Source organism: Vicugna pacos, chromosome 8 (genome assembly GCF_048564905.1).
Source record: "Vicugna pacos chromosome 8, VicPac4, whole genome shotgun sequence".
Classification (NCBI taxonomy): Eukaryota; Metazoa; Chordata; class Mammalia; order Artiodactyla; family Camelidae; genus Vicugna; species Vicugna pacos.
Genome location: NC_132994.1, coordinates 34406439 through 34433734, shown reverse-complemented (window position 1 = coordinate 34433734; position 27296 = coordinate 34406439). Strand labels below are relative to the sequence as shown.

The 27296-nt window shown below is 40.8% G+C and overlaps 1 protein-coding gene across 2 annotated transcripts in view; it reads right to left on the bottom strand.

Moving 5' to 3' along the window:
* The window catches only part of LOC102529311 (coiled-coil domain-containing protein 162), a 151914-nt gene that overhangs the window by 57556 nt on the left and 67062 nt on the right, over nucleotides 1–27296 (bottom strand). For both annotated transcript variants that reach the window (XM_072965712.1, XM_072965713.1), the window contains 9 exons: nucleotides 25443–25645; nucleotides 23017–23172; nucleotides 20002–20095; nucleotides 19144–19281; nucleotides 12558–12715; nucleotides 11320–11431; nucleotides 9857–9906; nucleotides 9299–9475; nucleotides 951–1068 (listed from right to left, as the gene is read on the bottom strand). In XM_072965712.1, the coding sequence (XP_072821813.1) occupies nucleotides 951–1068; nucleotides 9299–9475; nucleotides 9857–9906; nucleotides 11320–11431; nucleotides 12558–12715; nucleotides 19144–19281; nucleotides 20002–20095; nucleotides 23017–23172; nucleotides 25443–25645 (1206 nt within the window). The remainder of the gene's footprint in view (nucleotides 1–950; nucleotides 1069–9298; nucleotides 9476–9856; nucleotides 9907–11319; nucleotides 11432–12557; nucleotides 12716–19143; nucleotides 19282–20001; nucleotides 20096–23016; nucleotides 23173–25442; nucleotides 25646–27296) is intronic.

The following is a 27296-nucleotide window of genomic DNA, read 5'->3' as shown; positions in this document are numbered from 1 at the left end:
TTGTTTTTGTTTTTGTTTTTTGAGGGGAGGGAAGTAATTAGGTTTATTTATTTATTTATTTTTGGAGGAGGTACTGGGGATTGAACCCAGGACCTTGTGCATGCTAAACTAAGCATGTGCTCTACCCACTGAGCTATACCCTACCCGCCTGGTGACTGTAGTTAATAACACTGTATTGTATACTTGAAATTTGCTACGGAAGTTAGATGAGCATTCTCACCACCAAAAAAAAAAAAAAAGGTAACTATGTGAGGTGATGAATGTATTAATTAACTATGGTAATCATTTCACAATGTATATCAAATCATCATGCTGTACACTCTAAATACATACAATTTTATTTGCTAATTGCACTTCAATAAAGCTGGAAGGAAGAAAAAAAAAAGAAAGGGTGAGAAACCTAAGTTGCTAAACAGGTTTTCACTTACAAAGGAAAATCAGAATGTTCCCACATTGCCATTTTCAACATTGCACTTTATTTAGCTAATACTTGAATGGTTCATGTATTTCTATATCTACTCTTTTTTTATGATTACCCTCTCTCAGTAAATGAGGTACTTAGAGGAGCCCCGCAAAAAAAGAACCAGCTAATTACTGTGATTAAATGTGATCTCAGCCTCTCCTTAGCTTCAGTACATCAGGGTGGGGTTTTCTTAAAGGGTTGGGGAGGAAACTCAGGATTAATAAGGGATGTCGGAAGCTCCAATTAGTGTTCAGTAATTACCAGGGAGAAGTAGAACCATGAAATAATGAGGCATAAGGGAAATGATGATAAAGCCGGCAAAACTATGAGGAGCTGTGAGATTTCAGTTATTAGATGTTCCTGAAAACAAACATACAAACAAATAAACAAACAAAACAAAGAAGAGATACTCTCTGAAACTGATATGTTTCACCATGAGACATAAAAACAGCCAGTTTCCAGGCTGGCACACGTAAAAAATACACACCTTTTCTGGCAGAGTTTTGAACATAACCAGCACTTCAGAAGGATGGGGTATGAACCATAAATTGAGGAAGATTTTTCCATCAGCAGACAGCAAACATCGTGGCCGGGGCTGAAAACTCCTGCGGCATGAGAAGAAAGCTTGGGTGGCACAGATCTCTCTGTGTAAAAGAGGTGTCCAGGTGTGAACTATTTATACCGCGGCCCTCCAGCTGCAGTGCCAGAGTCCAGGGTGTGGTGACACCCAGCGTCTCAGCTGCGGGGCAGCGGGCCTCCTTTCCAGGCCGCTCACAAGTGGCCACGGTTATAAATAGCTCAGCTGGAGAAGAGCAGTTGGGCTGGTTTTAGTCTCACTGTCTTGGGAGGAAGGCGTGGGCATAGAGGGAGGGAAAGGTGTGGTAAGGAAGGAAGGGGAGGGCATGAATGAAGTGCCGGCATCATACTGGGGGTGACATTTTCTCACTCAATTCTTGAGACAATCTTTTGATTGTTCTTCCTGTTCTGCAGATGAGGAAACTGAGGCCCTATGAGGTTACATAGATGTTGCCGACCCAGTTCCTAAGAAATGAAGTAGAGATTTAAGTGCAGGTCTGTCCAGTTCTAGAATCCAGGCTCTACAGACCAGCCTCTATTTTCCTTTCCTCTCCACCAAGCCTCCTGCCAGGTTCTCCAGACTCTGGCCCTCTTTTCCTTCTTTCTCCTTCTCTTTTTAAAATTTTTTTTATTTTTAAAATTTTTTTGAAGTATAGTCATTACAATGTGTCAATTTCTGGTGTATAGTGTAATGTCCCAGTAACGTATGTATGTATGTATGTGTATATATATATACACACACACATATATTTGTTTTCATATTCTTTTTCATTAAAGGTTATTACAAGATATTGAATATAGTTCCCTGTGCTCTACAGAAGAAATTTGTTTTTTATCTATTTTTATATATAGTAGATCTCCTTTCCTTTTATTTTTTATTTTTAATGGAGGTACTGAGAATTGAACCCAGGACCTCATGCACACTAAGCACGTGCTCTACCACTGAGCTATATCTTCCCCCTCTTTCTCCTTTCTTTCTCCTCCAAATACTTTATCATTTCTTAGGCAGCAGCATCGCTATCTCTGTTGCAGGTTTATATACAAACACATAATCCATGTATGTCTGGTTTAAGGATTCACACAAGCCCAGGTACCCACTCCCTGGCCTGGGAAATAGAATGTCACCAGGTCCTTTGAAGCCTCATGTGCATCTCCCTGGTGGCCCCCAGAGGAACCATCATTCTGAATTTCGCACTAATCAATGTTAGCTTTCCTTTGGAGTTTTACCACAAATGGATACACCATTAAAAGAATATTTTGTTGGTTTACCTGTTTTTGACCTTCATACACATGGAAGCTCTTTCTACTACATGTGTCCCTGGAGGGAGGTGGCAGCCTGATCTGGTTTCTACATCATCTATAGAGGCAGCCCACTGTAACAGAGGGTGGAGGTTGCAGGACTGTTTCCTACTTGAATGGATTCAGTGCCTTCGAGTCTAATTAACTGTGTTCATCTACTGTGGAAAATGGTGATATATTCAGTTAATAGGTGTGGAATCCGGCATCAGAGGACTAGATCTGGGGACCAACTTCCATCATCCACAGCTGTGTGCTGTGTAGGCACAGACGAATTATCCTCTTTGAGTCTTTTCATCCATAAAATGGGAATAATTATTCCTAACTAACAAGACTGGTGTTAGGAATAATTTTTAAAAAGAGTACCCAGCATGTGAAAAGCGTTTTATACATTGTGAGGTGCTATATAAAGTTTGGTATTATGATGCTAAGGTGTGGGTGCCTGGAAAGTGGCCGGGGGTGGGGGCCAAGGCATGCATGTGGTCCAGTCGAGAGGCATGCAGGAACTCTCAGAGTCATTCGTTAAGAAGCGGGGACCTGAACAGGCTAATGAGGAGATGTCCTAGAACTGAGAGTTATGAGGGAAGCCAGAGACTAGTGCCACCTCACACCTGTCTCGGTTATGCTAGATCAGGCAGGCTTGATGAGACACACAAACAGCAGAAGGAGGTGTGCAGCAGAAGTGGAGCTCCCTCCCCACCACCATCCCCAGCCCAGGGCACCCCAGGTCCACTCAGCTCTGCTCTTCCCGCTCTCCTCCTGGTCCTGGGCAATTGTGTTCATTCTCTGGCTGCAATTGCCATCCATGCCTCCTGAATTCAAATCCATATGCCTGGTCCCTCCACAGCTCCATCCTGGCTGGCAGTGCCTCAGACCACCTCACTTAAAAAAGGCAAGAACTGAACTCTTCATTCCCTCCCACCCCAATCCTGGGCTTCCTCCTGTGTGAAAAGAACCACAACCCCCAAGTCCTCAAAACCAGATACTGGGGAGTCATTTTTAAATGCTTCCTTCTTCACTCCTCAGGTCCTACTGATCCCATTACTCTCTGGTACCCAGTTTCCATTCCCACTCCGTTGTGTATATATAGCAAGGACTCTCAATGGGAGGGTCTCACTGTCTAGGGGGCATTTTTGGAAATCATAGGGGAATTTTTTTGACTGTCATTATTTCTGAGTCCTTAGGAGAGATTCAGATGACCTTTTCTACTTCTTAAAGTAAAATGTAATTCATTTTAACTGAGGGCTGACTGTTTTCCATATCAAACATTCTGAATATGAAACCTAAAATTACTAAAACTCTACTTGAAGTCAATCAATGGCCTTAAACCTACCTGTTTCAAGTCTCAGGGTTTTAATTAGGTAATTTGGAGCTCAGGAACAAAGTATGGTGTTAGTTTGGAGAACTTCCCTTTTTTCAGCAACTGCAAAGTCAGACTATGCTGTCCTGGACCAGATCAAAACCAGCTTAAACCCATCTTATCTCTATTATTCAGTTTACAGTGTTTGAAGGTGCCCTGAGGAAACTTTGAATATCAACAGTAAAACATCACAAGGCCCACATCTGAGCTCATGGGCTTATGGGCCATGGGGCTGGCGCGCAGCAGTGTGGCTGAATCCAGTCTTGGCCTCTGAAAAGCATGTGTCTCTGGAGCCACAGGGCTGTCTACCTCTACCTCTTCGTTCTCATCTGCTATTTCCTGCCATTTCCCTCCTGCCTGCAGCAGGCAGCCCTCTGCAGAGGAGGGGCAGAGAGGGCAGCAGAAAGCTTTAAGGTGCTTAGTGCAAAGCGAAGCCTGGTTCTCAGTCCCACAAGGATACCTCCCACCTTGGGATGGCCCATCAGCTCCGCAGCCTGACAATTTCTTGACCTGCTTAGTATCACCTTTCTATACCTCCGTTTCCCTTCACCACCCACTCTCAGCCACACTCCAGACCTTGTCATCACCTGGAATCATATTACCTCCAAAGACTTACACTTGAATATCCTACTTTCTCAGCTCAACATTTTTTTCTCCCAGTTTTCTCATGCATTCACTCCCACAAAACCTCCTTCATCCCCACAAAATATGCTCCTTGATGTCCTTGAGCCCTCAGGCCTCCCCTTCCATCTGTCACTCCCCTTCTGACCCCCTCCCCCCACCATGCTGTGTCTCACAGCCCAACACGCGAACTACTCTCCCACCAGCACCTGCAATTCTCTGCTTCTTTGTACTCATGACCCACCTGTCTAGCAAAACCCCAACTCTGGATTCCTCCAGCTCGTCCGCTTTCTGCTTCTAGTCACACCCTGCTGAGCGCAGCTGGAGGATATCACACTGCTAATTATACTGAGGCAACAACAAGTAAATGGTTTCCAGCCTGAGCTGTGTCAGACCTGGGATAATCGGTTTTCTTTCCTTTGATCAGCTCTCATGCCCATTTCCTTTTTCAATAATTCCAAGTCTTACTTAAGCTTCATACCAAATTCCTAGCAGCAGATGATGACATGGTCTGTTATTTCATAACAGTGAATTAAAGGGGCTGAAACTGCCTCCACGTCCTGTGGGCCCATTCCCCCCTCCCCATCCTCCCTTTCAAAGCAAGGTCAAAGGCAGAGGTGCACACCTGGGACATGAAATGGAGACAGCCTCTGTCCTCAAGGATCTTACATTCCAGGGGCAGATGAACATGTGAGTCTGACGCTGTGATAGAAGCAGGAGGAACAGAAGTAGGTGAAAGTGCAGAGAACATCCAGAATAAAAAGTGCCTGAGACTTGTCCTGAGACACACGGAAGAAACTCACAGCTGAGGCGTCCGAGCTGTGCTTCACTATTTCCGTCTCCACATCTCTTCCTCTTAATGGCATTACCATCCTTTCTTCCCCATTAAAAAAATGTGATAAAACACACATAACATAAATTTACCATTTTAATTGTTTTTAGGTGCACAGTTCAGTGGTGTTAAGTACATTCACACTGTTGTGCAACCATCACCATCATCTCTCTCCAGAAAAGAATTTTTTCCCATCTTCCAAAACTGAAAAGCTATACCCATTAAACAACAGTGACACTGCCATCTTTTTATCCACCCAACTGAGAGACTTTGGGTGATTTCCTAGATTCCTCTTCCTTCTCCTTGCTCAGCTCTGCATGGAATCCAGCTTCTGGACTGGCTGATTTCACCCACTCACTATCCCCTGTCTCTACAGTTTTCGTAAGTTCCTAAATGGCCACTGACCATCATCTTGCTCCCTTTCTCCCTGCTTGTTGAAGGACCAACACCAGCCTTCTGGATCTTACCCGTCACTCTGCACACCTGTTTCCCCCAGCTCATCCTCACATACCAGGGAAAGGAGACACTGGGAAGTCCATGTGCTGTCTCACATCTCTGTGTCACTGCACATGTGGGTCTCCCAGCTTGAACTGAATTTCTTCTCCTTGTCCAACTGAAACACTCACTAGTCATCCTTCAAGACCCAGGTCAAGGGTCCCCTCTTCTTTGAAGCCTGCCCAGCACCCCATCCCCACTTCCCTCATCCTTCAGATAACATTGAATGTTTCCTGGTGGGGGCTTTTATTATACTTTTATTTTATTCTTTATCACAATGTACTGTAATTGCCTATTACCCCTTGCTGGAAGAACCATGTCTAATTCATTGCTGTGCAGTGCTTGGCACCAAGACTGCCATGTACTGCGGTTCAGTTTGTTCCCTGAGGCAGCCAGCAATGGCTGAGATCCAGCCTATATTTGCCAAGCTCTGCACCCTGGCATGGGGTTACATCTGCCCAAAGGACATGGTACCTTCTTCTACTCTGCATCAAGCAGCAGTACTGGAGAGTGGTGGCTCTGCCTGTCATACCATAAAGGCTTAATAAAGGCTTGAATAAGGTTAGTGCCCTTTCTCTGTCCATTCTTTGCTCCTCTACCAGCCAACACCACTGGTCTTAGGAGTGTGGCTGAGTGTCATCATAGTCTCCAGACTCCAGGTTCCTCTAGAGCCATAAGGGGACAGATCCCTCAAGAGGCATCCTTTGGAGGAGAGCTTCCTTTGGCTCCTCTTCTTTTTAGATTCTGGTTCACAGGCAGGGCTTCTGTGCTAAAACTAAGCAGTATGTTACAGCCTTTTAAGGAAGAAGTATTTTCTTAGAATTTTAAGCCTACAGAATTTATGGAGGTCTTCTAGTCAAGGGGATGGCAAACACAACCTCCTTTCCCCTTTCTCCTATTCCATGATCATGATAGACACTGCCAATCACTCACAACAATCTCACAAGCTTGGGATGTCTCAGTCTTCAGCAGGACACCAACATGTAGTTGGAATTGACATTTAAAGTAAAATTTATTTCTTATCCTCCATCTAACCCAACTCCTTATTTTATGAATATGATGAGGACCTCTGTCTTCCATGACCCTCATTCTTCAGCTCTGTCCTCTGTCCCTTCATCTCTCATGAACCTTGGCCTGAGATGACTCCCATTGATCATTTCATGAACATTCTTAAATGGCCCCTTTCTAGCAAGTCTTTCCTCAAGAGTCCCATTCCTTGGAATAAAGCTCTAGACACTAAGCACTTATCATGTTTAACTTTAAAGAGATGCTTCAATTTCCTTACTCTTTAGATGAAGAGTTGAAGTCTGGAGAATGAGGAAAAGTGATTTGCCTAAGACCTCAGAACAACTCATGACTGAGCTGGGTCAAATCCAAATATTCTAACTCCCAGGTTATGACTCTCTGCATGATATCCTCTCATGGATGAGGTTCAATTTTTATTGATACTCTAGGCATGGATTTGTGGACTTTGGAGTTAGAAAGAATCATGTTCAGTATCTTTTCCAAACTTCCACAGAACACAGAAGTTCCTTTCTCTATACTCCACTTTATGTAAGTGTATTAAAAGGGATATGCTAAAAATTGAGAGAGTTTAGGAAGCAGGAGACAGGTGTAGCGGAGAACCTCTGAATCTGTGTGACTTGGGCTCTGGGTGGGCACTCACTTTGCTCATACCTTCCTGGCCCAAAGCTCTGTCCTGAAATGATCACACATTAACGGGCCAGATGATTGAGGGCTCTAGTCTCTCTCCCTTAAAAGACTGTTTCCCCTTAATCTTTAGGGAACACATGTCATTCACAAAAATCACTAAAGGAATAGACCAAGACCTGCACACTGGAGAAATTTTTTTCCCTATTTCCTGGTTTTCTTATTTGGTTGCTGCAAATAAAACAGATCAGAATCCAAATAGACTTCCTGAATCCATTTTATCCTAAATACAAATGTAGCAAACCTGTGGATAGACTTCTATAAACTATTTTAAAATTTGATCCCAAATGTAGATTGGGCTTATAAATGGTTTACATGGCTAGTGGGTGGATGAGAGAATGGAACTAAGAAATCTCAGAGGATTATCCTGTGATGTTTCATAGGAGAGAAAGACGTGCTTCATTCCATTGGGCAACAGATGTCCAGTCAAAACTTTCAGCAAAATAGTCAGTCTACTGAGGCATCTTTGCCCTACTCCTCTAAGGCATTCTTCCATTAGGTAAATCCTGAAGTCTACTCAAGGGAATGTACCCAAGAGACGAAACATTGGTAAGCCACACACTAGGCACCTTATAAGTATTAAGGTTGGACTGGCCACTATTTTGATATCCAGCTATCAGATGGCCAAGGGCAGATGGACTCAACTTCTTTCATTCTCTAGCATTCTCTAACCTATTCTATTATCCCCATTGCCTTGGTGAACTCCAATCTACCTGTCACCTCCTCTGTGAATCTCTCTCTGAGGCCTTGGGCTAGAGTCAAACATGTTCTCTTTTGTGTCCTCACAGGATTTTTCACATAACTCTAACATGTTATCTTTGAAATCTTTGAAGTTGCTTGTTTGTGTATAGAGCTTTCCCTCACTAGGTTGAATTTATTGCCAGAGTCAGTGACTCACATTTGTAACTCCAGCATACAAGCAAAGTGCCTAGTACTAAGTAAGCACTGAACAAATAATGGTTGAACAATTATGAATGGTAAGTGAGTGAAAGAACGGTCTGATACAAATGGTCTTCCAATTGCATTCCATCTCTCTGTCCTATGACCATATTTTTAAGTATTACTGTTACTCAGCATTAAGCCCCGTGCTGTAAGGGAAAAACAGTAAGGAGGGAGGTAAGCTCACCCTACAGGGTATTTTGCTCCCTCTTGGAGGCTGAGTAACCGTAACATCCCTTTCTTTTTCTTAAAGGAAACGTGGTCAGTTATAGAACAAGTATGACAAGTCCTCCATCCAGGTGAGTGAACTCTAGGTAGGCTGAATTAAGAGCATTTGGATACATATGTACATGTATGACTGAAACATTATGCTGTACACCAGAAATTGACACAACATTGTAAACTGACTATACTTCAGTAAAAAAAAAAGAACTTTTGGATAAGGCACAATAAGGAAGTATGGAAGCAGCTCCACTTTCATCACTTAATATCACTCTACATACATATTTTTTCTCTATCAGAGAAGTACAGAAGGACACTGATTTATCCAAGGCACTGGAGTATCAGTGTATATCAGGAGTATTTTGTTTTCTTTTCTTGAATATTTCTTCTACTTTATTGAGTAAAATATCTAAAGCCAGAACAGTTCAAGATAAAGTTTACTTATTTGTTTGCTTATTTTAGATCCTGGCTTATATAAAAGGGTGTGACTGATGAAAATCTCTGGGCACTGCAGGGGAAAACAAAACTGCATAGACTGAAAAAGCAGTCAAACAGCCCATAAACAAAGAACTCTTTCTGGGTTCAAATACAAAGATACTCTTATTCATGGAGTGTCAATTCTTTCTTTTGCCCTTCTGGACCAGAAATTCAAGGTCAAATGCAGTAAAGGGAGCAAGATTTCCATCCCAAACTTAACATGCCTTTCCACTGGGAGGGGTTGGGTATTGGGGGGATGAATAATAAGGTCATACCACACCTAAAGGAAAGAAAGGAAATTCCATACCTGGGGTCAGCCTTGAGGCCCTCCTTGGAGTCCCTCAACCCCTTCTTTTCTTGTGGTTGTCCCAGCATGAAAAAGGTATCCCTGATGGTTGGGAAATGGTTCAGCAGGGCTCTCAGGCTGTTGCAGTATGCCATGATCTGACCACGAAGAGCATAGTGAGACATACGGTGGTTGAACCTGGAAAGTCAGAAGAAGAGATGATGTTCAGAGGTGAATCCAAGTTGTTCTCTCTCTCACAGAAGTTCCAGAATCTACTTCTATGGACACATTTCAAAGAGACTAGAGGACCTCTGTCAGGAAGAAACTTCTGTCTTTGTCAGCTTGCTACTGCCTGAAGGCAGAGGCATGGACCTTTTCCGGGTGCCTCTTACCCTTCACTTCCGATGCTTCTTCCTCTGTGTGTCAGAGGCCCGTTTAGTTTGCTCTCACCCAATAGGACTGTGGCTTATTTAAACATAAACCAGTTGATTCATTGTCTGGATTTCTATCTAATACTGCTATGTGTTGAGTTCAGAGTTAGAAATCAGCATGTGTAGTTCACATATATTCTGTACTTACTTCTGACAATATTCAACTATGACATCTCTCTTGACTTTCCCAATTTCATCCTGTGATAAAAGAGGAAGACAGTTCTCCTGTTAGACAGTTGGCTATAAGAATTCCCCAAGCTCGTACATGTATACAGACTCACAAGCAACTGAAAGCAGGAAACGGCCACACAGCTGAGGTATTCTTTCTGAAGGTCAGCCCGCAGGGAGGCACTCCTCCGCGGGTCTTTCCTACTTCTGCACATCTTGTGAGTATACCAAGAATGCAAGGCCCACTCTTTACCTGAACCATTTCTCACAGTTATGTTTGCAGAGAGCAGTCTGGATGGACGAGGTCATGTCTCCCTCCAGGAAAAAGAAGAGGTTTGCTATAAAATCAGTGGATTCCCAAGCTCAGTGTTACTCAACGGTGACACAAAACTGCGTTACGTACCCCTGGGCTCCTGCATGTTGCCCTCGTGGGACTTGGGAGGCAGAGGGAACTGACACAAGCAGAAGGCTCACGATGCTGGCTCTGCTGTGAGTAATGAAGTTCTCTGTCTCTGACTGAGGAGTCTTGTGCTTTCTGCCAGCATCCTCAGAACAGTAACAGGCTAACTTATTAGCTTAAGTAGGCTAAAATCCCAGACCTTGGCAAAACTGACAGTTATATTGCCTGAGTCCTTTTTAATCAGATAGGCACCGGATATTCCTGAAGGGCAGTTAACGAGCTCATATATTTTTCACTTGGTCAATATTTTTTTGAATATTACAGTAAAAAAAAAGTAATTTAATATCTCAATTACTTATCAAAAGGGGTCTTTTGCCCCCATCATTGCTCAGCAGTAATCTAGAAGATCTAGCCTCCATCATATCCAATTTGTAGAACTGGATTAGCTAAACTGAAGTCTTTCCCTTTCAGTCACAGGTAGAAACAAAGCCTAGAGATTGTAAATCTTGTTATTTCTTTCCCAAATTACTACATATTAGCCTAATGACTTCCTCATCAAAAAATTAATGAGTAATGAAATGATATCTATAAAGTTAAGCAACACTTTTGACTGACTCAAAGCTTGAATTTTATAATACTTTTCAAAAGATTAGGCTAGTATAAAACCCTTAAATAGAAACATGGCGGTGGTGTCTGAGAAACCAAGATTACAGGTGAGTTAGATGGCAAGAGCCCTCGCTCACCTTGTCTAAGCCCCCTACGCACCTGCGGGTCACTCAGGAGTGGTCTAGTATTTCAGGGCAGGTGCTGAAACTAGTTCTGTTTACAAAGCGACAAAAAAAAATATGGCCTTGGAAAATTGTACATATTTTTTAAACTAGATTGCAATTAGCTTGAATTCCTTCCCTTCTATTTTTGATTGAACACCCCTTTTTCAGTTCTTTGTATTTTCAATGGTTCTATCCAAATAGGCTGAAAGCAACAGATTTGCTCAGATGTAAAAGATGATGAGAGCTTTGGGGAGCCCTTCTTACTACACTCACGAGGTTCCTCGCTCTGTCAGCCGTGGCCTGTTTCCTGAGGAGGAAGGCGTTCAGCATCGTGTCCCGCAGCCCCACCTTTTCTAGTTGAATAGACACGAAAGCTTCTGGAGCCCTGACAAGTGAACAGAGACACCTGAGCCCAAGGCAGGATGTAGGAGGACATAACAAGGAGACCACTCAAGAGCTCTCTGGAGGACAGGAACACCTGAGGCTGCACACGGGACACTGCAGCAAGAGGGAATTTCTCACCGGCTTCAAGCATTTCTCATTGTAATCACTGGGATGCTGATGTGTCACCATCCTGGTTGGGGACCCTTGTGTGCCTGATTCATGCATCAGCAGTCCCTGCTCAGTCCCAAACTTCATAGCCTGGACCAGTGTTTATACTACCCTGTGCCTTTGTGCCTTCCTGGCCTGAAAGGTAGGGGTACCTGGACTGAAGTGGCCTCCTAAGGATCCTTACGACCAGACATATTGATCCTAAATCTTCCATTCTTTGGGAATGTGGAGTAAGGACACTTGAACTCTGGACATGTGTCAGATTAATGGTATCTTGGGGAATAGAGTAGTCTTGCCTGTTATTTTTTTTTCATTCTAAATTTGCCAGAATTAGACTAGAGTGTCATTGATATGCCTCAATAAAATATTGAGTATTCATAATTATTACTGAATACAAACCTCTCTCTTTCTCTGTCATACTAAGAGATCAAGATATAATAGGGCATCTCTGGCTTATAAATATCTGTCTGTAGAGACCGGGCCTCTCTGACAATGTACTATTTTAATATTCTAAGCAAGAAGAAAAGTTTGAATATTTTACACAGAAAAAAGCACCTTCTGTGCTTTTCTGTTTAAAATAGACATGGAAATTTTGGAGATACTCATATTCTTCTTCCTGATGCTCTAAACTCTTTGGAGTTATAAAAAATATAGAGAGAGGGAAGAAGGAGGGGAAGAGGGGAAGAGAAAGAGGAAGGAAGATGGGGAGAAAAGAAGAAAAAAGAGGTTAAAATTAGGAACTGTTGACTCTCCTTCAGAGATTGGAGAATAATAGGAGGGGCTGAACCTTCTCAGTGTTCATACAAGGTCTTCACACAAGGTCTTAAAAACTTAACACATGCTGGTCACTCTGGGAGTTTAGACATCCTTTGGTCGCACAACACTATGCTATTAACAGACTTAAAAGGCAATAGTTTTGTTATTATAAACAACCCCCCACCTCCACTCCCGGGCAGTACCTTTTGGTAGACTGGAATCTTTCTGAAGGATGAGTAAGGGTGTCTGGGACTTTTGGAGTTGGGGCTAACAGCACGTTTTCTATGCCATTCACAATTCTGGAATTTCTTCTTCTGGTTGGACCCACTCCACTATTATTTCTCAGATCTGAACTTATTTCCTAAAATATTTCAAACCAAAGTCAATTAAATTAAATTTGTTGGATTTGTAAGTCCTGTGGTACTGGCTGTAAAATTATCTCACAGCCATAACTGACCCCCAAATACAGGTAAATGGCTAGGTCCACAGCAGGTAGGAGGAAGTAAAAGGGAGAGAAGACAGAGTAGGGAGGGAAGGGAAGAGAGATACCACTGTGAATAATGAAGGGGTGAGGCACTAAGTGTGACTATTTCCAGAATACAGCAGAGTTGTCCAAAGTGCTCTGGAAAACAACTCTCCATTCTACCAGGGGGCTGGTTAGAGTGCTTTGCATAGAGTGGCCTCTTAAGAAATATAGCTGATGGACCTCATGGCTGCAAGATCTGAAAAATTGTCTCAGGGTGCCCATTCTGGGGTAGCCTAAGCAAATGGATGTGGGCTGTATACGCTGCCATGCACAATGTAATGATGGAGGAGGGAGCGGTGGAGGGAAGGTGGGGAGAGAGGGGAAGGTAGAAGGGGAAGAGGAAAAGGGAATTCTCTATCTTCCAATGTTCCTTTTGGCCTTTTGGTTATGGAGCTACAGGGCATGATGGATGGAATTCTTTTACATTTTTCTAAAATACTAACTAAAAAAAAATATTAAGCCTTCAAAGGAAAGACTATTCTCCTTTGAGTTTTCCATATCTGAATTACTGAAGGAGACATCAGGAAAATGGGGTAAAAGAAAAAATCTTGAGTAAGAAGTCTAAAGTTTGCATTCTGTTTTTCTGAAGACTCTTGGGCTATCCCAATATCCTAGAAATAGTAAAATATACCAGTTCAGAAGACTCAAGAAGTCTTAGAAAGGCTATGAGTGAGCTACTAGGGAAGAAAACAGGCTCTATTGTCAGATCCCAGTGCTGACACTCAGCTGGTGATCTTGGCTCTGTTCCTTAAGCTTTCAGAACCTGTTTTCTTACCTAGAAAAAGGGGATGATATCCTCCATCTCCTGGGGCTGCTGGGAGGATTTCATGAGCCCAGATATTTTCATCCCTTAGCTCACTGCCTGGCCTGGACCAGAGAAGCTACCGAATTGAACGCCTTAGCTCCCTGATTCTCATACCTGCACTCAAGATCTCACAAATGCTAGTCTTTCATTTCTGTTCTCAACTGCTGCTTCTTTTCCAGCCCCTTCCTACAAATATGTTCACATCTATTTTATTCTGAATTTTCCTACCCTCTCCAGCTTCCTCTTTAATTCTGACCCAACTTCTGAAAGAGTTATTACTGACTAAATGTTTGTGTCTTCCCCTAAATTCTTATGTTGAAGCCCTAACCCCACAATGTGATGGTACTGAAGATGGGGACCTTTGGGAGGTAATTAGAGTTAGATGAAGTCATAAGGGTGGGGCCCTAATCAGATAGGGCTGATGTCCTTAAAAGAAGAGGAAGAGACACCAAAACATTCTCTGCCAAGTGAGGTGCACTGAGAATGTGTAAGGAAGAGAGCTCTCATTAGAAGCTGACCATGCTAGCTCTTTGATCTTGGACTTCTAGCCTCCATCACTATGAAAAAATAAGTTTCTGCTGTGTAAACCACTCAGTTGATGATATTTTTTATGGTTGCCCCAGCAGACTAATGCAGAAGCTGTAATTATACCTGCTTCTACATTTGTATCATTCTCTCACTCCTTAGCTCGGGAAGTCTGGCTTTCACTCCAACCCCATTAGAACTGCTCTCTCAGAGTCAGCAATGAACTTTCGAGAATGTCAAATAGCTTCATTTTAATCCCTACTCTTCTAGTTCTTCCCCCTACGTTTAACTCAATCAACTTCTTCCTCCTCTTTCTCTCTCTTCTCCTCTTCCCTCCCTCCCCTAAAAACAATAGCTTTATTGAGATATAATTGACATTCAAGAAATAGCACATATTTAAAGTGTACAATTAAATAAGTGTTGACATATTTATACAACTGTGAAACCATCACTGCTGTCAGAATAATGACCATGGCCATTCCTCTCACCCAGCCCCCTTCCTCAAGCAACTGCTGCTCTGCTTTCTGCAACTATAGATTAGAATGTATTTCCTAAAATTTTATATAAATACAGTCATGCAGGATGTACTCTGTTTTTTGGTCTGGCTTCATCTCTATTGTATATATCAATAATTCATTTCTTTGTATTGCTGAGTAATATTCCATTACATGAATATACCACAATTTGTTTATCCATCCACCTAGTGATGGACATTTGAGTTCTTTCCTGTTCTTGGTTATTTAAAATAAACCTGCTATAAACATTTACCCTTGTCTTTGTATGGAAAGTGCTTTCATTTTGCTTTAATAAATACCTAGGAGTGAAATGTCTGGATCATATGATAAGTACATGTTTAACTTTTTAAGAAACTGCCAAACAGTTTTCCAAGGCAACTGACCATTTGGCATTCCCATCAACAGCATATGAGCATTCCAGATCCTCCACATCCTGCCAAGACTCAGAACAGTCAGTTTAAATTTTAACCATTCTAGGGGGTATACGGTGGTTTCTCACTGGAGTTTTAACTGCATTCTCTAATAACTAATGCTGTTGAATATTATTTTATGTGGTTATTTGCCATCTGTACAACTTTTCAGTGACTCATTTCTTCTTGAAACACTCTCCACCTTTGGCTTTGATAGCAGTGAACAATTTTATTCTCTTTCTCTTTCCTTCCTTCTTCCCTTTCCTCCCTTCCTCTTGTTCCTTTTAATGTCTCCATCATTTATTCCTCCTTATTATATCATCAGACCTCCTTTTATCTTACATTTGTAACAGTATATAAACACAGACACACATTTAGATTACTATATATAGTCACATATTCATATATATAAAAATAACCCTAATGCCTTCCCAACCCCGCTCTGTGTTCCTACCCAGTGACTTTCAACATTTGCTCCCTGGATGGATCTCAGGAAGTGACTTATAAGCCTCTCAATCTCCATTTAAACCAGAAAAACCCCACTTTTATCTGTTTTACCTCTTGGTACTCTTCATAAGATTACATTAAAATAAAAAGATTACATTGAATAAAAGAATCCATATGTCAACTATGCATGAAAACCACAGGTGGGATCAAGCTGGGCCTCTCACTTTTTCCCTAGTACCCTTCTGCCCTTTCATATGCCTATGCCTGAGTATCTGAAAGGTCTTCTCTCTACTTAGAATGATCATATGGTCATCTCTGCCCATTAAAAAACTCATTCTTCAAGTTTTCCCAAATGGCTCCACTCTGTGCTTCCCCTCCTGGTTCCCCAGATGTGACCTCTCTTTTCTTTAAATTCCTTCTATAGCTTGTGAACCTCTTTTATGTCTTGTATTTGAACCACTTATGGGCCTGTCCCCCTTTTATACACCGGATATAAGGTCCTCAGGAATGTGAACCATACTTCAGTATTATCTGATGAGCCTAACTTAAAGTAAGTACTGAATTAAGATTTTGGGAGTTGAATTTTTAAAAATCAATATAACTCACTCTATCCCTATTTTCTACTTCAGTATTTGATTTCTATGGAAATTAGTATTTGGCAATAGAAATGGGGATTGGGTATTCTTGCCATACTCATAAATTAATACTCTCATTAATATGAAGAGTAGAAATAGATAAACAGAGGTAATAAATAAATGTGATAAAGGATAAATGTAGTGAGCTATATAGAATCCATAAGGCTTAAAGAATGTTTAAGATCATCTGGAAAGTTGATTTCCTAAAATTGTATTTAATTTTACACTTAAATTACATTCACCAATATGTACACACAAGAGAGAACTATATAGCTGTTTTAAAAAATGGGAGGGATCTCTATGAACTTATTTGGAGTGATTTCCAGGATATACTGTTACATGAAAAAAACAAAATGCAAAAGAGTATTACATATAGATAAAATCCTAAACCCCTTCATGATAAAATCATCAACCAGCTGGGAATAGAAGCAATGTCCTCAACCTGGTAAAAGTTATCTAAGAAAAACTCATGGCTAACATCATATTTAATGGTGAAAGATTGAAAATTTTCCCTTAAGATCAGGAATAATATCCACTCTCACTATTTCTATTGAACCTGTACTGGAGGATCTAGCTGGGCAATTAGGCAAGAAAAAGTAATAAAGGGCATCCAGAGTGAAATGAAACAAGTAAATCTATCTCTATTTGCAGATGACATAATCTTTTATATAGAAGATCCTAAGGAATACATACATATCCACACAACTAAGCTATTTACAAGTTTAGAAAGGTTGCAAGATACAAGATCAATTGTATTTCTATACACTAGTAATGAACACTGAAAACAGAATTAAGAAAACAATCCATTTATAATAATATAAAAAAGAATAAAATATTTTTGAATTAATTTAACCATAGAAGTACAGGATCTGTACACTGAAAACTATAAAATACTGTTGAAAGAAATTAAAGAAGACCTAAATAAATGAAAAGACATTCCATGTTCATGGATCAGAAGACTTAACATTGTTAAGGTGCAATGGTACTCAAACTGATCTACAGATTCAATGCAATCCCTGCCAAATTCCCAAATGGCTTTTTTTCTTTTTTGCAGAAATTGATAAGGTGACCCTAAAATTTACATAAAAATGGCAATGAACTCAAAATAGCTGAAGAAATCTTGAAAAAGAACAAAGTTGGAGGACTCATACTTCTTAAATTCAAAACTTACCACAGGTCTGCAGTAGTCAAAACATAGTGGTACTGGCATAAAAACAGACATACAGATCAATGGAACAGAGTTGAGGGTCCATAAACACACTGTTACATTAATGGTCAATGGATTTTTGACAAGGGTGCCAGAACAATTCAATGGGGAAAGATGAGTCTTTTTCAATAAATTATACTGAGACAGCTGAATAACTACACTCAAAAGAATAAAGTTGGACCCCCTACCTCACACTGCATTCAAAAATTAACCAAAAATGGACCACAGACCTGAATGTAAGAGCTAAAACTACAAAATTTTTAGAAGAAAACATAGGAGTAAATCTTCATGACTGTGGACTAAATAATGGTTTCCTAAACATGACACCAAAAAGAACAAGTGACAACAAGTGACTGGTAAATTGGACTCATTAAAATGAAATCTTCTGTTTCAAAGAGCACCATCAAGAAAATGAGAAGACGACCCTCAGAATGGGAAAAAATATTTGCAAATCATACACTGGATAACGAAAGTATATTGGGAATGTGTAATGGACTCTTACAACTCACTAATAAAAAAACAAAAAAACCCAATTTTATAAAAGGGCAAATGATTTGAATAGACATTTCTCCAATGAAGACATACAAATAGCTAATAAGCGCATGAAAAGATGCTCAATGTTAGTAATTAGAGAAATACAAATCAAAGCTACAATGAGATATCATTTTGCCCTGACTAGGATGGCTTTAAAAAAAAAGCCAATAACAAGTGTTAGCAAAACTCAAAACATATATGTCCTTACAAAAACCTGTACATGAAAGTTCATAGCTGCATTACTCATAATAGTCAAAAAGTAAAAACAACCCAGTATCTGTCAACTGATGAATGGATAAACAAAATGTGGTACACCCATATAACAGAATATTATTCATCATTAAAAAAATGAAGTATGGGTACATGCTACAACATAGATGAAACTTAAAAACACTATGCTAAGTGAAAAAATTCAGACATAAAAGGTTGTATATTGTATGATTCCACTCATATGAAATGTCCAGAATAGGCAATCTATAGAGACAGAAAGTGAATTACTAGTTGAGGGAAATGGGGGTTGGAGAGTGACTGGTAATGAGTACAAGATTTATTCTGAGAATGAGGAAAACGTTCTGGAATTAGACAGTGGTGATAATTGCATGATCTTATGAATTACACACTTTAAAGGAGTGAATTTTATGTTATGTGAATTACATCTTAATAATAACTAAAAAAATCTAGGGATAAAAGAGGATATACTTTGGGTTACCTTTTGTGGAAAAAAAAGAAGGGCAAATGTATCTGCTTACTTTTGCAAAAAGAAATACAGGAAGGATAAAACAAAAAACAATGGAACCATTTATCTACAAAGGGTAGGGGTGGAGGAACAGGACATTTTCTGCTGGTTGATTCTAGCTAGTCAATATTACAGAGTCATGCACAAAGGAAAAATGACCAGCAAATAGCTGAAAACTTAAGAGACCCAGTAAGGACTCGATCATGTTTTGGTTCTTATAGGGAAAGAAGGAAGGGAGGGAAAGAGGGAAGGAAGAAGAGGGAAAAAGGGAAAAGAGAGAGAAAGAGAAGGAGGGAAAAGTGGAGGATGGGGGGAAGGAAAGGAGGGTGGAGGGAGACAGGGAAGGTGGGAAGTAGGGAGGGGGAGGGAGGGAAGGATGTGGCAGCCCGACAGAAGCTGGCGATAGTGGTATCATGCCTCAGGCTTCTCTTATCTTGTTACAGACTGACCTTGACATCAGCGGGACAGTCCCCTTGGGGAGTGTGATAGAAGGACACCTGCTGGACAGCCACCATTAAAGCATTTTTCTGAGTAGCTTGGCATGCAAGGGTCACTTGCAAATTTTCCACTCCTGAATGGGACAGGAGCTAAAGGAAGAAAACATAAAAGGTATTAGGAATTTCCCTCATAAAGAAAGAGGTGAAGTTGAGGGTGGAGATCACGACTTACTCAACGTGTAAATATATGGATCAAATTGCAGGATATCCTGAGATCCTTGCTCCTCAGCCACAAGTCCCAATCTGCTTTCTCCCTAAGCAGCATTTCATGCCATGAAGGCAGCCTCCAGGCCTGATTTGCTCCTGGTAGCTGGGCGCCATCAGGTTTCCCCAATGGTCAGGAAAGGATGACTAGGCTCTGACAAACTAGCAAACAGGTGCTCAGAGGTAGGCTCTTGTTAAAACTACCAAAATTACTAATTATTAATATATAAAAATCACAGAAATACAGACCTACACACACACATATAGAAGCAAAGAAATCCACTTGAGTGGCAGGAAAAAATAGCATCCGATTAAAAAAGATCAGATGAAAGTGCATATCTTCAATAACAAGTGCATATCTTAAAGACTTCGTCCAAAGTTGGTAAGATGGTTCACTACATGCACCTCTTTTTAACATCAAACAGAAGTTACTGCAAGTGGTGTTACACATCAAACAAGGCAAGGCCATCATCATTAATGAAGTTGGAAGCTTTTCTTACATATGGGGGTCAAACTAATACGAATTAAATATTATGCTTTTTTTTTAAGGAATAAATGAAAAAATTGCTCAATTTTAGTTTCTTTAAAAAAAATCAAATAATTTACCTTAAGAATGGCTTCCTTTGTATAAAAACTAAATCTGCCAACTTGGTTATCATCCACCTCAGAGATGGCTAAGACAAGAGTCGCAGGAGAATATCTGTAAGAAGAAACACAACGCTGTTTTGATGTGCTGTGCCATTAGCCAGGAGATGCCCGTTCTGATGGGACAGAGTGACATGTGATCAGCTCTGAGACACTGGTAGTAACAGCAAGTACAGATTTTATACAAGGCTTAGCATTTCCACCCAAAGACTGATGGGGTGCAGGGCCTTTTCAGGCCTTATTGGACTTCATCTTCTTGCAGTTTGTTGTTGTGTGACCATCTACACCCCAGAGCATCTGAAATATTTTCTCTTGGTCACCATTCCACTGCTCTCTCCTGTTTTCCCTCTTACCTTCTTGATGTCACCTACACAGGCCCATCATTGACTCGGCCCCCTTTGTTCGCTTCCTAAATGCTGTCAGCTCTCACTCTCTCCCATGGCTCCAACAATCATCTAAATGTTCTTTGCAGCCATGTTTCTGCCTCAGGACACCATCCTTCATCCATAACTAGGAGACTCTGTCAAGTAATTTAATATCTGTGAATCTTGGTTTCATCTGTAAATGAAGTATCACCTCTCTGGTAGGGTTCTGGCAAATATTAAGTGAGACAATATGCATGAATGTGCTTTTCAAAATATGTCATTATGCTCATGTTTGGTATATGTTGCTGGAACATCACTCCAAAGTGATAACTTGAAGAAATTAGCATACATAAAACAAATGCAAATTCAATGCACAAGGTCCTTGGATGTATAACCTTCTCCTGGAAATTCAGAAAACTCCTCAGATCTTAGAAAAGGGAACCCTCCTACACTGCTGGTGGGAATGCAGTTTGGTGAAGCCACTGTGGAAAACAGTATGGAGATTCCTCAAAAGACCAGGAATAGACTTACCGTATGACCCAGGAATCCCACTCCTGGGCATATATCCAGAAGGAACCCTACTTAAAAAAGACACCTGCACCCCAATGTTCATAGCAGCACTATTTACAATAGCCAAGACATGGAAACAGCCTAAATGCCCATCAACAGATGACTGGATAAAGAAGATGTGGTATATTTATACAATGGAATACTATTCAGCCATAAAAACCAACAACATAACACCATTTGCAGCAACATGGATGTCCCTGGAGAATGTCATTCTAAGTGAAGTAAGCCAGAAAAAGAAAAATACCATATGAGATCACTTATATGTGGAATCTAAAAAAAAAAAAAAGAACATAAATACAAAACAGAAACAGACTTAAAGACATAGAATACAATCTTGTGGTTGCCAAGGGGGCAGGGGGTGGGAAGGGATAGACTGGGAGTTCAAAATTTGTAGATACTGACAGGCATATGCAGAATAGATAAACAAGATTATACTATATAGCAAAGGGAAATATATACAAGATCTTGTGGTAGCTTCACAGCGAAAAAGAAGATGACAATGAGTGTATGTTCATGTATAACTGAAAAATTGTGCTTTACACTGGAAATTGACACAACATTGTAAAATGACTATAACTCAATAAAAAAAATGTTTAAAAAAAAAAAGAAAACTCCTCAGATCTTAAAAGATCTCTGGGTCATCACTGGGAGGACCAATCACCACTTGGCCAGGCCACAGAACATTCAGTTTGTGCTGATTGGTTGACTCTGGCTGAACAAAAATATGCCCTATTTTCACAGCAGCTTCAAATACCAGCTCCGAGAAGAGGCCCTTGTTGAGCCAGAAAACAGCTTGGCTCCAGGTTGGAGACCTCGCCTCACCTGAGGTCCGATCACACTTCCTGACTTCAGCTTCTATGAGGTATCTCTGTATCCTTCCAATAAATTGCCTTTTTGGTTTAGGTTGTGTGACAGGATAGAGCAGGGGAGATTTTACCTCCAGGGGACACATAGCAATGGCTGGAGACATTTTCGATCGTCACAAATGGGGGAAGGGGTACTACTGACATTTGGTAGGTAGAGGTCAGGGATGATGCTAAACCACCTCTGATGAACAGGACAGCCCCCTCCAAGAAAGTTTTCCAGCTCCAAATTTCAATAGTGCTGAGGTTTAGAAACTCTGGGATACGGTATTCCATCTTCATACCCTCTCCATTCCAGCCTATGCACCTCCTTTAGCATATTATTATATTTAGAGCGTGATCCACATTAGCAAAACAAAGGTGACTTTCCCTCCTTGGAATCATCTTTACTTTCCTTGAGGTAGGGCCCATCCATACCAGGAATCTCCAGGAATAGAGCTCTGACCTTCAGGGGACGGGCAGACTAGCAGAGAAGGAAAGAAGAGGGAGACGGAAGTTTCTCCTGGGTAAACATCAAAGGTTGACTGTGTAGGGGAAAAAGATTGCTTTCTCCCACTGAGTAGATTCACATTTTGTTACTAGTAAGAGTATTTTCTTTCAGGCAATGGGCTAAACCTATGGGGCATGAAAAAGGTTTCACTGATTTGAGTTGGCTTCTTTCACTGGCCAACACAACAGCCTGACTGAGATACTGCCGCACACGTCAGATTTGTGCGTTGTGTTAGAGTTTTGAGGAAACAGCTACTCAAAAAACTTGACTGACTTCTTCCTGGTCCCAGGGAAAGTGCAAACAGGGACCTGGGCTTTTGATTCACGTTTCTTGCCCCATGAGACCAATCCTCACACCACTTTCTACCTGGACACAACATGATCACCCTGCACGGCCGCTGAGCCTGTGATTCCATCACATTAGAGCTCTCTACTCTGATTCTTCCGTTTCTCAGTTACTTTGTGTTTTTGAATCCAATTATCCCCCTTGATTAAAATCCTATGTTCTTCCTTTTATTAAAAAAAAAAAGAAAAAAAGAAAGAAAAAAGAAAAACATTGACATCATGGCAAATAGATTATAAAGGAGAGAATCTAGAATGCAATTGCATGTCCAGTGATGAAATTATTTTTCACTGGCAAATCATTTCTATCATTACATTCTTTTTCCTTTGACCCACTCAAGGCTCACCTGTCTACACGATCACTGTCTTCCAGCAGAGAAGTTATAAAGACAGGGGGTGGATGGACCACCTTGTCCTTATGTGATGCAGATTCAAAGTGAACAGGCCTCAGATACAAATGGAACTCTTCAAAACCCATCTCACATGCCAATTCCTTATAGAGACTAAAAGAGGGGTAAAAGACAAGAACGTTTGGTATTATTTCCCCCTAAAAGGAAGTAAGTGGTAAGAAAACCAAACCATCTGAATAAGCACAAAAGCAAAAGTCAAAACGAAAGTAAACCAAGTCCTGTGTGGAATGAATGAGTCAGAAAGGTCTTGGGTCTGCCCTAAGCTGTGACAGTTAAAGATAGTAGTTAAGGTGGGAGGAGATGTGCTTGGGCACTTCCTCAACTCTCACTTCCTGCAAGCTGGCGTCTGGCTTCAGAGCCCTCCTGAGTCCACCAATATTGCCTGCAATCGAAGGTTCACCATTTTCTCTCAGAGCCCTTCACAGCTGGCCCTTCTGTCCCCTCCTTGGGGGAACATCTTTTTTCTCCTGGCTCCAGGATCTTCTCCATCATTCTGCCTCATGACCATTCTCTCTCAGTCTTCATTGGCTTCTTCTCCTCTTTATTTTCAAATCTGGGTGTTTCCTGGGGTTCCAAACCCAGTCTTCTTCTCAACTTCTCCATGCCCTCCTTGGGGAGTTTGTCATCCAACCCCAGGCCCTAACCATCACCCCCGTGTGTAGGAACCTGTGATCCCATCTCTGTCCTGCTTCACTCTGAGTTCTACTCTCACGTTTCCATGGCTTGCAGCAAGGCTCCATTCAGACGTCAGTCTGGCATTTCAGTCTTCTTTGTCTAGAATGCCTTCCCCTCCTCTCTTACCCCTATCCTAACACATTTCATCTCGAGAAGCTGGTATATCAAGGCTGAGTTCAAACAGCATCTATATTAGTTTGTTAGGCTGCTATAAAACAGTACCATGAACTGGGGGGCTTCACCAACAGAAATTTATCTCACAGCTTTGGAGGATAGAAGTCCAAGATCAAAGTGTTTCAGGGCTGGTTCCTACTGAGGGCTTTGAGGAAAGAGTCTGTTCTAGGCCTCTCTCCTCTGCTTAGAGATGGCCATGTTGGCCTTGTGCCTTCACATAGTTTTCCTTCTGTGTATGTCTGTGTTCATATTTCCTCTTCTTATAAGGACACCAGTTATATTGGCTAAGAGTCCACCCTAATAACTTCATTTTGATTTGATCTCTATCAAGACCCTATCTCCAAATAAGGTCACATTCTGAGGTACTAGAAATTAGGGTTTAAACACAAATTTTAAGGGGACACAATTCATCCCTAGGCCATCTTCCACAGAGCTCTCCCTGACCTACATCATTTTCTGTGCTCCCATAGTATTTTGTTCATAGGACCAAAGTGTCATATTAAACTGTATTAGGGTTAACTGCTACATTGTGAACTCCCTGAAAACAAAGATCAGAAATTATGGGAAGTAGCATCCAAGTGCTTAATAATGGTCTTGGCTCCTAGTTTGAATTCTGCTCCTACTACTTTCTAGTTTTGTGATCTTAGGTAAAAATTATTTTCTGAGCCTCTATCTTCTCGCTGGTAAAATGTTGGTAAACCATCATATCATAATATCATATCATAAGGATATTATATCATAAAATTATTCTGGGAATTAAATGAACTAATACATGTAAAGTCCCCAGTACAGACCCTGACCATAATAGGCCCTAGATAGTGGTTGATGGTGGATGACTAGATCTTTTGGGTCTTCAGGACCTTTCATGGGGACCAGAGCACAACAGAACTCATGCACACCTGTAACAAATCCTCATGTTCCAAGTTCTTCCTATTTATAGGAAATGTCTTACCATCATCTCACACTTATACCTGAAACCTAACTCATGAAGCATTCTCTCCTCCTACCTCCTGAACCTTCCATACCTCCACCAGACCTGGATGCTGTCACTGACACATCCTTTCCTTTCTCTGGGCCCTCCACTGCTTCTGCTCTGCTATTCAACTTCATTATATTTGAGGGCAAATCCAATCAGTATTCACTGAGTGCCTGGTGTGGGTCAGGCTTCATACCAGCTGATAGGATACTATGGAAAACAATGTGGACAGAGCTTTTGCACTGAGGGAGCTTACACAAGCAGAAAAACCAATAAACCAATAGTAAGCATCTAATTAAAAGGCAATGGCTGAATGAAGAGGAAGCCCAGGTGCTCACAGGAGAACCCAGCCTAGCTGAGTGGTCAGAGGGGCATGGGGGAAGGCCTGAGTGAGAGGAGAAACAAGGGAGGGAGGCATCATTTCAGCCATTTAGAAAACTCACTCTAGCTACTCTAGGGGCATAAATGGGGCAAGGCTTGTAGATAGGGAGAACATAGTCTGTTATCCTCCATCTGGACCCTCAGTCCCCCTACTGACCGTGCTAAGTGTACACTCTCCAGACTCATTTCTACCAGCCGATGGCGGAGGGTCAAGAGTTCCAAAAGTTTGGAAAATGTCTCCAGGAGCAGCATATGAAAATCTTGGCCTTGGTTCTGTCCTTCATCTGCTGCAGACTTGAGTGCAAGCAGGCCTATCTCTCCCACAAGAAAGGGGTCTCCCATCACTTTAGCTGAAAACAGCTGAAAGAAAACAAAACAGTTTTTAAAATACAAAAAAAAGAAAGAAAGAAATTTAACATGTTAAGGAAAATATGTCAGTGGCATAGACTGCAGATCTAGAATTCCTAGGCTCAAGTCCTAGCTCTGCCACTTAAAAGCTGTGGGATTTGGGGCCATTTACTCAATTTTTATGTCTCAGTTTCCTCATCTTTAATTGGGGAAAAAATAACAGTGCCTAATAGGAACTAATAGATCATAACCATATCACAGGGTTGTTGAGAGGGTTAAGTGAGTTAATATATGCAAGAGTGCTTGGTACATAGTATTTGCTGTTATCATTATTATAAATGTTTTACGCCAAAATAGAGTAGAAATGACAAAGATGACCTAAATAGAAATAGAAGTTCCTGATATTTTTCAAGTATGTTAGTGGCCAATAATAATAACAATTTCTTATAAACCCCTCTAATTGAAGTTTCAGAATTTCCTGGGTTCGATCCTCAGTACCTCATTAAAAGAAAAAGTTTTTTAAAAGGACATTAAAAGTAAATAAATTTCAAAGTATTTTTACATATATTAACTCATTTTTATTTTCACAAGATCCCCAGGAAGTAGGCATCACAGATACCATTATTTCCAATTTATCAGTGAGGGATCTGAAGAAACACTGAAATTTTCTAAGGTCACACAATAGTACCGAGAGTAAACTTAGGTTTCTGAGTTCCAAGCTCAGTAGTTTTACAGTATGTCAAACTGTCTCTACAGTGCTCCTCCACTCAGAGCTGGCCCTGGGTGATTTGTGAAGTAACCACATTGTTCTTTAACGTCCTTCTACCTTGGTTGGCTCCTCTGCTCTAATGTTTTGCTACCCTCTCGTATGCCACTCCCAGCAAGGACCCAGTTTGGAATCCCCTAACCTGCCTTTCCTGGTTTGGCTTCCCAAAGGTAGGTCCACATATTGACCAAAGGCCTTGACTACTCCAGGATGCAATTTCTGGACTCTTGAAGTCTTCCAAAGTGATAAAAAAGATTTATTAAACTGATTTCCTGATTATCTTCTGAGGACAATACCTGCCCCATTTTCTGTCCAATATAAAAGATTGATCTGAATATTTATCATTTCTAGGCCCCGATTTGAACACATTTTAAAAATAATAATAATTAAAACTGTGTGGCATCAATGCGAGACTAGATAGGTCCCCAGATATTCACTATGATTTATAAAATATTTAAAATACATTTAAAAACATCTGGTACCATAATACAATATGAAAAAAATCCTCAATAAATGATAGTAGGATACATGGCTGGTAATTTTGGGGAAAATTCTACTTTGAGCCATACTTCACACTACATTACACACACACTCCAGGTGAAATACTAAAAGGAGTGAGATACTTTTAAAATAAAATAAAAATCTTAAGAAATTAGAGTAAAGTAAGACAAATATGAAACATCTGGAAGAAGTTTTGTTTTCTGGATTTAGGAAGATAGAAGAAATAACAAAGGAAAAGATAAAGGTTTGACTGTATGAAAATAAGTTTCTGTTAAAAAATAACAAGACAAATTGAGGGAAATAATTGCTGAAAATATGATGGACAAAAGGGTTAAAGTTTATTTTTAAGAAGAGCTCATGTAAATGGATAGGAATAACATTAAGATTCCAAGAGAT